The 16313-nt window shown below is 46.7% G+C and overlaps 1 protein-coding gene across 1 annotated transcript in view; it reads right to left on the bottom strand.

Moving 5' to 3' along the window:
- Window positions 1-16313, bottom strand: part of SOCS7 (suppressor of cytokine signaling 7) — a 733557-nt gene that overhangs the window by 197827 nt on the left and 519417 nt on the right. Inside the window, exon 7 of the mRNA XM_069634664.1 lies at window positions 9880-10008. Within this exon, the coding sequence (XP_069490765.1) occupies window positions 9880-10008 (129 nt within the window). The remainder of the gene's footprint in view (window positions 1-9879; window positions 10009-16313) is intronic.

Raw genomic sequence — 16313 nt, 5'->3', positions numbered from 1 at the left:
TTGAGGGGAGGTTCCTTTCGATATTACTCATCCTTGGGTAAATCGAGAGGAGCTGCAAGTCAAAGGGGCCACCGTAGGAGTACCAGAGGTGGAAAAAAGGGTACTCGAGGTGCCAAAGCCACTCGGGCAGTTGCCTCTTTGCCCTCAGGCACTGCCGCTGCAGCTCAGTCATGAGGTCATGTCCCATGGTTCGCTGGTTGGGGGAAGGCTGGTGCAGCATCTTGTAGGGTGGCGTGCCATTACTTCAGATGTGTGGGTTCTGGAGATCATAGCCCACGGCTACTGTCTTCCTTTCCGGCAGAGGTCTCACGACAATCCACCAGGGAATCTCTCTTTGAAGAGTCTGGATCCACTCCTTGTGCAGGAAATACAATCCCTGCTGGAGAAAGGCGCCATGGAACTGATGCCTGTAGCGAGAGGAACAAGGGATGGTATTCCCCTTATTTTTTGATTTCGAAGAAAGACGGGGGATTGAGACCCATCATGGAGTTGCGCGGTTTGAACAAGCTCCTCAGGAAGGACAAGTTCAAGATGGCTACTCTTTCTCAAGTCCTCCAGGCCCTTCAACTCCAGGACTGGTTGGTGTCTCTCGACCTCAAGGACGCTTATTTTCATGTGCCGATCCATCCCAAGCACAAGTAGTACCAGAGGTTCGCGGTTGGTGACTCCCACTTTCAGTTTCGGGTCCTGCCGGTCGGATTGACCTCCGCCCTGAGGGTTTTCACCAAGCTCATGGTGGTGGTGGCAGCGTATCTTAGGAAAGGGGGGGATTCACGTCTACCCCTACCTGGACGATTGGTTGATCAGGGCGCGCTCTCGCGAGCAAGTCCTGGATCACCTGTCCGTCCCCTGCCACTCCCTTCACAAGCTGGGCTTCTCCATCAACTTAAAGAAGTCCCACTTGACGCCAACTCAGCGGCTCCAGTACATCGGAGCAGTGCTCGACACATCCCTGGGGCAGTGTTTCCCTCCCCAGGTGAGGGCCCATCACATTCTGCAGATGGTGCACAAGTTTCAACATGCCCAGGGTCTCCCGGCGTTCAAGTTCTTGAGGTTGCTCGGCCTCATGGCATCCTGCATTTTTCTGGTGCCAGGGGCCCGGTTGCGGATGAGATCTCTGCAATGGGCCCTCAAGATGCAGTGGTCACAGTCCTCCGGCAGGATGTCGGACCCCGTTCAGGTGCCGCCCTCGGTCGCACAGGACCTCCTCTGGTGGGCCTTCAAAGGCTATCTGATGAGGGGCGCTCCATTTTGGCTGCCCTGGCCGGAGGTGACGATCGTGACGGACGCGTCCCTCACGGGATGGGGAGCTCATGCCAACGAGTTGACAGCGGTCGGTCTCCGTCGGAGTCCAGACTCCATGTCAATCTGTTGGAGCTGAGGGCTGTCAGGCTTACCCTGGAGGCTTTTCTGCGGACTGTGCGAGGGAAGAATGTCCCAATTCTGACAGACAACACAGTGGCCATGCACTACCTCAACAAAAAGGGGGGGGGCAGGGTCACTTCCTCTGTGCAGGGAGGCGATGCTGCTCTGGGCCATCCAGCAGGAAGTTTCGATCTCGGCAGTTCATCTGGCGGGAGATGAAAACGAGACAAAGGACGCTCTGAGCAGGCAGAGTGCGATCTCTCACGAGTGGGAGCTGGCTCAGGAGACTCTCCTGGAGATCTTTGCCCTTTGGGGGACCCCACAAGTGGATCTCTTCACCTCCAGTGTCAACCGGAAGTGCGAAAAGTTCTGCTCACGGGTATTTCCTCCAAGAGGAGCCTTAGGGGACACGTTTATGGTGGAGTGGTCCTTCCCACTGTTGTAAGCGTTTCCTCCAGTCCCCGTCATCCTGCAAGTGCTGCGGAGGTTACGGAGGTTCGGTTCCCGGATGAACCTCATTGCTCCGGCATGGGCCCGGAGAACGTGGTACCCAGACTTTCTGGACTTGTCCATCTGCCCTCCACGTCGTCTTCCCTACAAAGACAATCTTCTCTCACGGGAGGAGGGTCAGGTTCTCCATCCAGAGGTCAGATCCCTCAACCTTCACGCTTGGCTTCTGAAAGGTAGAGGTATAAGGATTGGGACCTCCCTGAAGACGTGATGGAGGTGTTGCTTTCGGCCAGACGGCCTGCAACCAAGTCCCTGTACCGTTGCCGCTGGAGAAAGTTCTGCGACTGGTGCAGGGTTAAGAATGTGGATCCTTTTTCATGTCACATTCCTGTGGTTCTGTCTTTTTTGCTTTCGTTAGCCCACGAGGGCCTGCAAGTGGGTACCATTAAAGGTTACCTGGCGGCGCTGTCCATATTTAAGCGCTAGTCTGAGGAGTGTTCTTATTTCAAGATTCCTTTAATTTCTCAGTTTCTCAAAGGGCTAATGTGTTTCTGCCGTCACCTTTCCAGGTGCCCGGTTGGGATTTGAACCTTGTTCTAAAATTCCTAATGGGTGCTCCATTTGAGCCTTTAGATTCTTGTCCTTTGAGACGGTTAACCCTTAAAACTGTGTTTTTAGTTGTGGTCACTTCCGCTCGCAGAGTGAGTGAGTGAGTTGCAGGCACTTTCTGTTAAGCCACCCTTCACAGTGTTTTATAAGGACAGGGTTGTCCTTAGAGTTTGTCCTTCCTTTCTTCCGAAGGTTGCCTCGGAATTTCATTTAAGCCAGAAGGTCATTCTTCCGGCATTTTATCCTCCTCCGCATCCTGGTAAGGAAGAGGAGAGGCTCCATAGGTTGGATCCTAGGAGCTTTAAGTTTCTACATTTCACGCATGTCTCGGGTCAGAGTGGACGATCGGCTCTTTATAGGTTACGCTGGAAGGCGTTTGGGAGAAGCTGTTACCAAGCAGACTTTGTCTAGATGGATTATCTTGGCAATTTCTGAATGTTACCGCTTGGCGGTTAAGGACCCTCCAGTAGGCTTACGGGCCCATTCTAATAGGGGTATGGCTGCCTCTACTGCCCTGCAGAGGGGTGTTCCTATTAGTAACATCTGTGAAGCAGCCACATGGGCTTGCGTCCATACTTTTGTAAGACACTACTCCCTAGATTCTATCCATGGGCAGGATCTGGTCTTTGGCAAGGCGGTCCTTTACTCTGCAATTTAATTGGACATTCTAAATTTCTATGTTATAAATTATTTTCCCTCCTCCATACATTGGTACTGCTTTGGGAGTCTGTAATAGACATGGAATACGGAGGACCCAATGCCCTCGAAGAACAAGTTACTTTCTTACCTGCTAACGTTCTTTCGATGGGATGGTCCAACGACGTATTCCATATCGCTCCCTCCCTACCTGCCTGCCCCGCTACAGAATTTATGCGATTGCAGCTTACGTTTCTGCAAGGCTTTCTGTGGTCATACTGGCAGAAGATTGGTGCCACACGTTCTGGGAAAAAACTATAACTGAGGCTACGGGCGATATGCGTCCTACTTATAACATCCGGTGACGTCGGCTCGACGGAGGCCCTAGAGGACAGCCTATAGACATCATCGACGCAGGAAGATTTTCTGAAGCAGCACAGCTGTGGTGATTACTGTCATAGATATGGAATACGTCGTCGGACCATCCCATCGAAAGAACGTTACCAGGTAAGAAAGTAACTTGTTCATTTGTTACAAAATTGGAACTGAGCGCAATTTAAAGGACTTCCACGCTCTTGACTTACTTTAAGCATTTCAAATATTCTAATCAGCAACAGAATAAAGAAGCCAGATGCAGCCAGTCTCATAGGAAAACAACCATTGGAATACTCCATCTACATTAAAGCAAAAGGTTTGCCACTAGTTGTGCCCAGGCTGAACAAAACCCCTTTCTACCTTAATCTAAAGTAAAGTCATCAACGTTTAACTAGAAAAATTCATTTCAGAGTGCAAGCATACTCGGCAGCCAGTCTCTATGCATCAAGCAGCATGGCTTCCTGACCCATAACCACATCTCTGCCTTTCTGAACGGCCCCCATCTCATCTTAATGATCATCTCCCACTATCCTGAACGCTAGTATTGGAACAATCTAACATATTCACATTGTACCGGATCAAGGCCAAGACTTCATGCCACCAGCCTTGCCTCAAAGTTCCCAGTTACATTGAGACTATCCTACCGATAAAGCCTCTGCCAAACCCGGAGACAAGCTGTGGGTTTCAAGACCCCCTAATAAGGCTTATTTTAAATCAAGTTGCTAAACCCCAACTGGGGTTTAATGTCATATGTTTTAGGAAATCACCACAACACTTATTTGACTTTCCTGCAGATGCAATCTGGACACATACCAAATATGAGTCGAAATTTACTCCTTGCATGGAAATTACTTACATTTTTAAGAATTGGTGCTAGTAAACAGTCTCTGGTCTTTTTTCGAAACAATCATGCAATTCAAAAGGACATTTCAAATCCGAAATCTCTACATTGCAGGATCTCAGGATCAAGGCTGTTTAATGGTTGCAGGTTAAGATGCTAGACTCTCCCATTCAAGCTTTAGAAACCCATAAAAGGGTTTGTAGGTGGTGTGCGAGTACAAATCCTCCCATATCATTCTTAACATTTATTCTGCTAGCAGTATCTAATGGATGGTTTAGAAATGGTTATGTACTACTTTTTGCTGTAGCTGTGCTTGGTCTATAATGGTTTCATGTTGAGCACTCTTTAGAGTACAAATTGAAATAATCAGGTCCTGCCACTAATGTGGATGCTAAAAATGCTTCCAATGGTTATTTCGCATAGTTTTACTTCTTTTTTGGGGTATTCCCCCCACCCCGTACTCCGCTTACACCTCCTCCTACCCCACCAAATATATCTTTCCCCATTACCTTCCTCTTTGGAGATGTGTGAAAGGTGGATATCATCACCAGCATATTTCACTGCTTTCAGCTGCTGGCATTATTACAGAAATGAAATACATTCATGTTAGGCAAAATTGTATGTAGTACCCTTTGGGTGCAATACAAAAACCATGACCTCCTGGAAATAGGAGCCCAACCTTTGGTATTAAGTCTATACTACACAGGTGGGTAGTGTGGTCCAGTAGCCAGGCTCATCTCAAGAGGGATCAATGTGAGCTGCAGGGGAGTTACACAGATATTCAAAGTGACAAGTATTCAAATAAACTCTTACACATACAGTTTCCTGATGAAACAATTACAAGGTTTCATCAGTCAGTTATAGTAAGCCTTCTTCAAAAGGGAGCAATATAAAGCAACACATATACACTTAAAAAAAAACACTTAGTTTACTAAATCAGTAGATACCCATTTGGGATGGCTCACAGACACTACCTACATCCTCAGGTGACTTCAATTGGTAGGGTGCTGTAGACATCAATATATCACTGTTTGCATTTAGGCTTTCTTAGGAGAATGTCAAAGAAAAGAAGGATCAGAATAGAACATGTATTCACAAAATGATTCTCTAGCATGCAAGTACTTTCAATAATCCCCCCCTTCAATAACACCCCCCCCCATCACAATGTAAAGTCAGTTAACCCTTTCCTGGAAGGAAGGCAAAAACACAAAGTCATTCAGGGAACCAGGCCAGCTAATGTTTAAGTTAGCAAAAGTCTAGGTGGACTGAACCACTTCTTGCAGGTAAGTAGAAAGTCTTGCACAATGTTTTAAAAGTCTTGGTAGAATAGAAGAAATCAAAGTAGGGCCATAAGCTGATTAGGATTGTGAGGTAAAGAAGTTGATAGCAACTCTACAAATGCAACCAAGCAAGTCTCCAACGAGGACAAGTGGCTACACATCGAGAGGTAAGTTCTTAGACTGTACAGTACCTTTAGGTTGAAGAAAAAGTGCATCAGATGACTTCTGCTCCTGTGCAGCTCTACAGATCTCGCTGTTCCTGGGCCACAGCCGTGGGGACAAGAGGGAGGACATCTGGGGACTCCTGCATTGCAACGGGACAGTCACCGCTCGCAACCGGCAATCTTCAAACAAGTGGCACTTGGGTGTTTCAGCTCCTGGCGTCTACTGCAAATAGCACCACCGTGGTTCCTGGCTGTCGAGTGGGGCTTTCCTTGCATCTGGGGTCCCTCACTCTGTTGAGGGGGCTCAGGCTCGGTCAGTTCTGCTTCCTAGGTGTCCGGAGGATCTTCCTGGAGCTCTTGGCCAGCTTAAAAGCAACGCACATGAACTGGTGTTCCTCTCCCTGGCTATCCAGTTGCAGCAGTGACTGCAGTGGAAACTCGACCAACTTTGAGAGGATGTCCAGGTGGCTTACTTTGAAGTGGATTGGTTCCACCAACTAAAAGGGAGAAGTTGTCCTTGCAGGGGCTTCTCTGTCGATAAGAATTTGGAGTTTCAGCACAGCAGTAGGGATTCGCTGAGCAAACCAACGTTCCAAGACTAGCAGCAGGCGTCTTCAAGTTCTTCTTCGGATTCCTTCGTCCAGTGGTCGACTCTGGCTTTCAAGCCAAAAAGACTCGCCTTTTATGCAGCTTGCTCCCATTCATCCCAGCCAAGCTGTCAGTCACCGAGCAGGGTGGCTGTCCTTGCCGGACAGCCAGCCAGCCAATCACTTAAGAGTGCATTCCTGTCTCCGAGGAGACTAAGCACAGGGAGTTTCGGGCACCTCCCTCGCTTCCTGCCCCGTCAAACATACTGGAGCCAGGCTTAACTTGAGAATCTCGCCAAAGGCAAAATGAACAAAGGGACCAAACCTGGTTTGGCACGCAGAGTAATAAATCTCAAGGAGGACCTTTCCACAAAGAAATGGCGAAAAAAGAAGACCACGGCCATTTTGACAATAATGGCACCCATGGGTGCTTTACCGTGGCTACGAACGCAGCCCGCAGTAAAATCCCATAATGGTAGTAAAAAGAAACACTGCCACCAGCCATTCATCGAGGAAAGGGAAACATAGAAATGTTACATGAAAAGCTAGACAAAGGGGATACCAAGTAACCCCTCCAGCACCCTATTGTAAGATAGTGTGTGCTGGGTCTAGAAAGTTACAAAAGTAAGTAAAGTCAATTTCACTTTACTGCTCTGGGAAACCGTAGTTTATACATGAGAAGATATTTAAACCTTTGTCAAATCTGAAAGACTTCCCTGTTTCACTGCACAGAAGGTGCTTTGTGACACAATGTAAAAGATGATGCCTATGGAGTTTGTCAGACTCCACAACCAAAAGAAACAAAGTGCACAAAATCACTTTGAAAGACACGACGGAGTGGGGGAAAAAGGGTCTCACTCTCTCCAGGTTAGAAAAAATCAAGTCCTCAAAATCCAGCAAAGTTGCTGGGGGTCGCTATGGTAGAGGGAATTAGCACATTTCCGAGAATTATCCCTAACAATTCTCCAAAAATATTTTTAACCCAAATGCGAGCAAAATAAATCAAATACATGTGGATAGTTGAAAACAATGGACAAAATAGCACATACAAGAAATTAGCACACGTATCTATTTCCATCATAGTTTGTTAGTTTTCTACTTCGACAATCATGCCTCCTCCCCTCAGGAAGTATTGGATGTACGAGGTGACAAAGAAGCACAACTACAAAAAGCGTTTAACAAATGAAACCCCTTCACTGTATATTTGATGCAAGCATAGAGATACACGAAAGGTAACTACTATTCAACCCAAACTCAATAGGTCTAGTCTGTTGTGCAAACCCATGTGCAGAATCTTGGGTAGATGGGGGAATCCAGAAACCTCACTTGCCTACCTCACTTTGTTGCGATTATAATTATGTGGGGGTACAGCCCTACAGATACGGGTTTATTAGTCACATTTACTGCTTGCAAGTAGGCAAATGCACACAAAAAATATAAAAAGGAGTACAAATACTACCAAGAAAAAAATAGGAAACGGACAAGAGCCTGCCCCTTTCTTTCACGAAGCTCAGTGGATATGTTTGGGCCAGTAGTACATGTAGAGCCACAGCAAGAAACCATTACTGGCTGATTGGAAGAGGAAGATATTTATCTTTTAGTGTGTATGAATAACCATTTGCAAATAAATCTTTATTAAAAAAAATACTTCTGTTTTACAGTTAAACCAGTTTTACTCTCATAAAATACACCCAATGGAAAGGGGACATATGTTTTTAGGGGAGCAAAAAAGTGTTACTCATGAATTTATGGGGAGCGATATACTGATTTCAAAATATTATCTGACTGGGGGAAGGGCACTTCCTTGAATGCATATTATGTTGATCAACTCCTTCTCCCCCACCCCCAGCATTTGCGCGCACACCCCGCCGACCTGCACTTCCTTTCCTCCTTAGCATTAGAGCATTCCGCTCTGACCAGCACCCACCTCTGCACTTTTTGTTACTGCACTTGCACGACAAAAATGACAAGCCTAGGAGGACTGTTTTTTGTTTTTCTTCATCCCTATTCTCTGCCACCACCACGCCCCTTTTGTCTTGTTGCGCCTTGAAACACCTTTTACTTTGTAGGCGCATTATAAATAACCAATAAACAAATTGGCTAGGGAAAAAAGGGAGGAATTCCAACACCACATTTATTGGAAGGGCACTGTTGCACATTTTTCAATTCTAAAACACATAGTCAGATTTGAGGTTTTAAAAACCGATGACGTTTTAGTTCTCACCCTTATTGATGAGCAATTTAACCGCAGCTTAAAAAAAAAACATTGGTATTCCCCAAGCTGTCTGCTCAAGAAATTTGCCTTTTAGTTTTTGAATCCCTGCAAGGGTACCAAGCTAAACACTGCTCCTTTGGGACAACATTCATAGATTTCTGAGACAGCCTGAACTGCGCATGTGAGGTAAAAGTGATGTGCTCAGTTGGTTCCTTACATTACCCATCAATAATAGGACTTAGCACTCTGGCAGGGGGGTGCCAGCCAATCGGGTGGCAAGGAACAGGATTGAACCGTCAGTGAAAGCCCACGTTCCATGCCGCCTGACGGCTGGCTCCCCCCAACACCATCTTCTCCCCACCCTCCGTCCGTCCCTTTTTTTCAACCCCACCCCTCTACTTAGCTTATTTTGGTGGCGGCAAGTGCTGCTGCTGCCGCTCCTTCCCAGTGTTGCCAACTCCTCAGTCCAGAAAGTAGCTAGAGGCTGTCCTAAAAGTAGCTAAAAGTAGCTAAATGACATCACTGCCTAATTAGCATAATCTCGTAGCATTCTCGTGCCTCTCGCGGCCGGGCGGGGGCATCAGTGACATGACGTGACGTGACTTGTTGTGCTGGAGCCTGGCTACAAGGACGGGTGCATTGATTGGGGGTACTGGTATTGTTTTGTTGATATACACCCTTTTCTATTGGTTTGGAAACTTGCAAGTCTCCAAACCAATAGAAAAAAGTGTACGTCTTCAAACCAATGAAAGTAGCTAGATTTGTCACTAGTCGCTTTCCATGAAGAAAGTCGCTAGGGGACTGCCGTTTGTCGCTAAATATAGCGACAAAGTCGCTAAGTTGGCAACACTGCTCCTTCCCCATGCCTCCTACAGGCCACCATGGAAAGGGATGAGGGGCTTTGTACAGAGCCCCGCCTTCCCTTTCCTTGGCAGCCATCTTTGTAAAGGATTTTCCTTCCTACAATGGGACGCCGCACAGGTCCTGTTGAACAAAGGAAAATCCTTTTTATAGCACCCCGGGTTATCGCTTTGGTAGCCCGAGGGTGCTAATAGCCTTAAGGCCCCATTCCAAGGGCTGAAACGGGGGTAACGGCCCGGAGCCCTCGTTAATGGCCCTCGTATTGCCCCACCCCCGTTCCAGCCCTTGGAACAGGCGCTTAGCGGCACAAACACAGTCTCTCAAAGTTGGCAAGAACACTTTCAGAGCCATCTTGACCACCTACATCTAAACTTTCTATAATTCTGAATAAGCAGCAACGCCTTCTGCTGAGGTCTGAAATCGTTCTGAAGGATCCCATGCATCAATTCACAATAGAGGGGTGGGGGAAATCGAGATTATGGTGTGCTGCACTCACCTGGGACACGGGAGCGCAGGAAATAAAGAAACTTTCCATTCTTGGAATGCATGATGGCTCGTTTTATAAACTCCACCACGGACTGACAGCGGTCTTCAAACTTTGGGTGACACCACAGACTGAAGGTTCCTGTCAATCCCAAGAGTAAAATCAGACCAAAGGTTTCATCACAAACTTCTTTCACTTCATAACATCAACATGCATTTAATTAAAACAAAGATTCTCCAGCATGAGAGATGTCCTTAATAGTCTTCTGCAAAACCGTTTGCCAAACATCTGGTGGAGTATCGAAACTTGTTACAAATTGGAATTTACTTCAGCCTTTCAAATATATTAAGAATGGAGGGTCAAATGTTTGGACACGAAAAACACCAAGAATCATTCACAATCACTCAGCAGTGGCAACACTTCAACTAACAGGAGAACACCATCCGGAAATGGGAGGAAGGCGTGTGGCATGGTACTGTAGAGAAGGCATCCACATCCAGTAGATAAAATTTACAGTTTAGGGACTTGGGTAGAATGTGAACTGCAATCAAAGCAGGAATACTGAGGTTTCCAGCGGGTTGCAGTGTTCCAAATCCGGTTATCTTTAAGACTTGTTTGTTGCGGCCATGTGCAAGCAAAAGAGTTCAAACAAAGAACTACAAGTTCAACATTCTGTGCCTGGTAACGGCCCAGGTCAAAGCTGACGCTCCAGCTTGACCTTCCTTTTGTCCAAAGCAGGGGCAGACTAAAAGCCCCACCCACTTCCCCCTGTACCAGATTTGGAATACAGTCATGTGCTTCTTACATCATGACTGCATATAACGTTGTGTCCCTGCCCTCTGCGACTGACTGTTTTGCTGGTATAGGACAGGAGAAACTCAAGTCATAGTATGGTGGAGAGCAGAACGGAGGAGAATTTGAAGCATGCTTGCTGCTTCACATGGCAAGTGCCACCACTTTCTACTCCAGCCCTAGCCCTGCTTTCTTTTCCCTCCCTGAGAGCCGCTATCCCTTCATTTTACCAGCCCCCCCAACACGATACAAAATACTGGTGCTGTCCCCGCTTGCTACCCCTCAAACCCCCCCAGTGCAGCTAGCCCCCTTTCTCTCCTCCAGCACCATCCAAATAACACTAGGGCAGTCCCTATGCTGCTCCCAGCACACCATCCCCTTTTGTCTCCCAGTTTTCCTCCCCTGCACCACCAAGCAGGAGAAAACAAGCATTGGCCCCCCATTTCTCACCACAGTAACCTCATTTGGCCTTAGAGCCAAATCAGACTGGTTCACCTCTAATTGGACAACTTGCTGATGGATCAAAAGCATAATCAGCATTTCTTGTGGCGCAAGATGCATGAAATGTATAAAATTCAGGTGGGTGGCACATTCACAGCATTAAGTTAATCCACTACATCTATTAAAAAAAAAAAACATTTTTTACATGACGGTGTCCGCAGTGGCTTTCATGAGATCACTCCTGGGGTCGCTGCAGTGCACTTGGGTGCCCTGGGATCCTTGCGCTATAGGTGGCCGCCATCTTTTCCCCCACAATGCGGGTAACGTGATGAAGCACGCTGGTTCTGTGTGCACTCGGTACTCCATTGCTTGGCAACCAGGATCAACAGCCTAGTTTCCACACTAGGACAAAATAGGAAGTGTGACTCTCAACCCTTGTTTTCTTTGCTCCCTTGGTCTTCTTTCCTCCGTACACCAGTTCTTGTTGGTTCTTGCCCTGAGCTGTGCTTGCTCTCACTGCCTTCACTTTGTCTGGTTTCCTCTTGTGCCTGTCTTGGCTCTCTCGCTTTGTCCTGTCCTCTCTTCTGCTCAGGTTACCACCCTGATGCCTCTTGATCAGTGCCTCGCACTGTTCCTGCTCCATGTTAAGCCAGGGGCACAGACTCGTGGTGTGAGAAAACCTCTCCTGTTGTCTGCCTTTGGGGTTTCATACTCAGTTGGCAGGGGCAGGGTGGGTTTTCAGGCATCGCCATTTTCCCCAGTTGGCAGGGAGTCAATGTGGCGACCCCGGTTCAACTGACTCCTCACACAGGTAGGAGCCAGCGTTCTGATCTGCTTCACAACTGCATGGAAATGGACACAATTCTTAAAATGTTGGGCATCAGAGTCTCTGCATCAGGACAGGAATTCCATACTGTGCATGCTAAAGGTCATTCGAGACATGGTCATCTAGTCCTGGCATTTTTATTTGCATTCTGGTACTTGAGGTTGTCGTTCCACCAAATAAAAGTCCATGGCTACAAGCCCCAAAAGACACATAAAAAACCAGCCCAAGTAGGCCATCCTAGAGGGAGATTTTCAAACTGAGGGGGAGAATAATTGAAATTGTTGATTGACTTGTACAAATATGAGAGCCTTATTTTTGTGACAAAAAAAAAAATCTCGTCTCCCGCCCAACTGTATGCAAAAACTGGTGGGCCCTGTAGAAATTGATTGAGAACGAGCCCCGTGCAAGGTTTCCTAGAGGCCACCCTGGTTAACAAGGTAATAGTGCAGCTAAGCCAACAGAGCATTCAAATATTTCTGGAGCAAAAGGCTTGCTTTGAGATCATTTTTATACCCACAATGCTTTGCGGACTTGTCTCTGAACAGGGTGGTGAATTTCCAGTGCTGGTTACTAGGTGGCGTTTTTACATGTGTGATTTTGCTTAACTGAAAATTATACTTTCACATTTCAGGTGGAAGGGTTTTTCAAGGATTTTTTAAATCCACCATAACTGGTGTATATAAATACATATTTTATTTTTTCCAGTTAAAGTTGAGACAGTAAGGGTGAACCAATTCATCACAACAAAACTCTTGAAAGTCAAAGGGTGTGGGAAACGACCTTAAAGCTCTTAAGACGCAAGAGGGGATTACTGAAATAGAGTGAGGGGAATTGTGGCGATAACAGAAATAAATTAATGAGGTATTTCGGAGGCACTACCAGGACATGTACAGGGAAGCGGAAGACACTAAAGTGCAGGAGATTGCAGAGACTCTGTTGGAGACCGGCCTGCCCACCCTTAGCGCGGAACAGATCAGATATATTAGACGCAACCTTCACGCTAGACCTACAAGCAAGATTAGCACGCTGCCCATGAGCAAGATGCCGGGTGAGGACAGCCTACCAACTAAGTTTTATAAGGAGGTTATAGAAGAGGTGGCCTCAAGACTGCTGAAACCCAGGGTGCGTATGAAGTGGGGAGATTGCCCCAATGCATGGAAGAATCCATCATCATCCCAGTCGTGAGGCCAAAGTATTGCAAATCATACTGCCCGATTTCCATAATGAATCAGGATAGGAAAATCCTCACAGTGGTACGCGCAGAAAGATTAAAGAGTGATTGGAACATTGGTTCATTCGGACCAGACAGGGTATGTACCAGGGAGGGTGACATATGAGAACTTAAGATGGTTACATGCACTACTAGATGGGACGCAAGGATGGTCAGCAGGTGGCGCAGTAGTGGCACTGGATGCCATCAAAGCGTCGACACTGTTTGGTGGGAGTGGTTGTTCACCTCCCTAAGGAGTTTCGGAATAGGAGAGAGGTTCATGATGGGTCCAGATGCTCTATTCTAGGCCGGTGGCGAGAGTGCAGACCGGTAAACTTATGTCAGGGCAGTGCTCTATACAGAAGGGCACAAAGCAGGGATGCCCGTTATGCCCCCATGTTGTACATCTTAGCAGTATAGCCTCTAGCAGCGTTTTTGAGGAGGGAGTTCAGGGATACAGGGCCTCCTAGTAGATGGCACAGTGGTCTCGCTATACATGGATGACATTGTACTGTACGTACGGAGCCCAGAGGACAATTTGGCGTCTTACTTAGAGCTATTAGATAACTTTGCAGCACTATCGCGACTAACGGTTACCTATTCCACAAGCAGGATGAGTTGGGATGGCGGAGTCACGACTTCCGTGCCTGATGCTGTAATGGGGGGTCAAAACATTTAGATACCTAGGAGTTGATGTTCACCATGATACACTGGAGACTCACTGACAAAATACGTTAAGGACGAAACTTGGGCTGGAGAACACGATTAAGTATTGGGAAAAGCTACCTCTCTCGGTGATGGGCAGGATTGCACTGCTGAAAATGATCGCCCTCCCCATATGCTGTATCATTTTATAAATGTCTGGTACCTTATACCAAAGTGCTTCTTCGGGGACCTTAACTCAACAATAAGCAGTTTTATATGGGGGATCAGGGAGGCGTAGGGTAGCCCTAGATAGCTTAAGCAGAAACTAAGTGGACGGAGGGGTGCGCCTTCCGCACTTCGAGCTATATTACGTGGCAGGACAGCTGCAACATGCGGCAAGATGGGTCGCAGACATAGAAATGGTAGAAAATGGACTGCTAAGCACAAAAGTGGCACCCTACCTGCTGAGGGAGGTGCTATGGTTCGGGAAGGCTACAGTGAGGGACCTCCCTCTGCCTAACTGGCAGGAAGCTCTGGGCTAGGGTGCCACTAAAGTTGCGAGAACCCTACTCTCTCCACGTACCTTTGGCAGCGATCTACAGCGAGAACATCGAAAACATCGAAAACCTAGCACAGCTCAGGTCGCAATGGGAGAGTAAAGGTGTACCTGCTCTTGCCAGATGGGCTCTTAAAATTCCAGAAACTAGAAGAAGGGTTTGGCGAGCAGAGAGGACAATTCCTAACATATTCCAGAATAATATGGGGGTGAGATGGCTGGACTTAAACCTGCTAGAGGAGGATAGCAAACTTGGGTTGTTATACGATGTGTCAGAGGGAGGACACAAGGTGTCCCGACTGTACCAAGGGTTATTGCAGGTAACTCTCAAGGAGAACGCCAAAGGGAGAAGCAAATGGGAGTTAAATGTGGACAGAGCTCTCTAGGATTCAGAATGGGACAGGGCATTGTTTTATCCGAAAAAGGTCTCGAGAAATGCCAGGCTCAAGCTATTCCATTTTATGTGCAACACAGAGCATACATGACACTGCATCTTATATTGCAGTTCCCGGGCTCGAGGAAGGAGGGATGCCCATGGTGTGGGGAGAGTAGGCGGGAATGATGCATATGTTCTGGACGTGTTCAGTGATACAGGAGTTCTGGCAAGAAATTGTACAGAGACTTAGGAATGGAGGGATGACAAGATATGCATGGAAGCCAGAAGCCTGCTTACTTGGTGTTCACACACCCCAGGAAGACCAAACCAGAAAATAGGATAGTAGACTGGGCCTGGGTTCACGCGAAAAAGAAGGATCGCCATGGCACGGAAGTCACGAGACGGCCCGTGCATTGAGGGGTGGTGGGGAAGACCTACGGCACTGGTCTATGGCGAAGCCACGATTTGGTATGAGGCCAGGCAGGAGGGTAGAAGCTGTAAAACTGAATGAATTCTCAGCAGATATTATTTTATCTGCAGTTCTAAGTATACCTAATACTGCTGACGTGGTGGGACACCCTTTGTTCCCTACATTTGATTGCCAAATGTAATCAAGAAGAAAGGTTATTACTTAAGTATCTGACAGGTATGCAAGAGAGAATTTTAAGAGTTTAGAGACAATAAATCTAACTGACCTCCAAGTGTTGTGAGAATACAATAGACTACGTCGGCTGATGCCTTAAGCCTAATTTCGGCTTCCTTCAAGGCATAAAATACACAGCTGGCCCTGCATTCCGCTCTTGCCTTCAGGGCTCGCTCCACTCTTTTCTCAGTAAGTTCAAAGGGGCTAATAGAGTGCAAACCTTAAGTGCAAAAGGTCTGTGTCATAGAGCTAGGCAAGAATGTTTTCTTTTCTTTTTCAAATAATAGCAAACCAGAAGTAATTGGGATGATACTTTCATTAAGCTAACTATATCCTGTGTGGCAAAGACATGTATGTGTTAACTTTCGGACAGTCATGCAATTACTATCCTAAATATTTAAGTCTTTACATAATGCATAATTACAGTATTGCTACTGTAAAACACTGCATTGTCTCAATGCTTTACAGGAAAGTTTAGGTCTGTGCATCTAAATCTCATAGGGTCAACTACATTTCATTTTGTTGGGGACAATGCATCATATTGACGAGTGAACACTTGAAAATGTACATGATCTCACAGCCAAATGTGTTTGATGGCAAACCTAATTCTGTGACCTGCTGGTTGCATGCATCGTGCATGAGCTGATCCCATACTCCTTGACATCCTACCTGACATTCTACCTTATCACCGTGTTTCTTTATACAAGTTTCCCTGAAAGCAAGATGGCTGCAAACTAAAATATTCCACCTAGTTTGCCGAGTTCTGCCTGCTACGCCATCCAATCTGCTTAGTCTTAATTTCTTTCCTCTTACATAATGAATACATAAGCTCACCAGATGTTTAAGCAAAGTAGTGATCAGTAGTTCCATTGTCTGCACATCCTATATCTACTGCACTAGCATACAATGCAGTTAGCCTCCAATGCTGGCTTTGCTCTGATTAGGATTGCATTACAT

The sequence above is a fragment of the Ambystoma mexicanum genome, chromosome 13 (assembly GCF_040938575.1).
Source record: "Ambystoma mexicanum isolate Mex_15411 chromosome 13, UKY_AmexF1_1, whole genome shotgun sequence".
NCBI lineage: Eukaryota > Metazoa > Chordata > Amphibia > Caudata > Ambystomatidae > Ambystoma > Ambystoma mexicanum.
The sequence above is the reverse complement of the archived record's forward strand: the minus strand, read 5'-3'. Positions and strand labels throughout refer to the sequence as shown.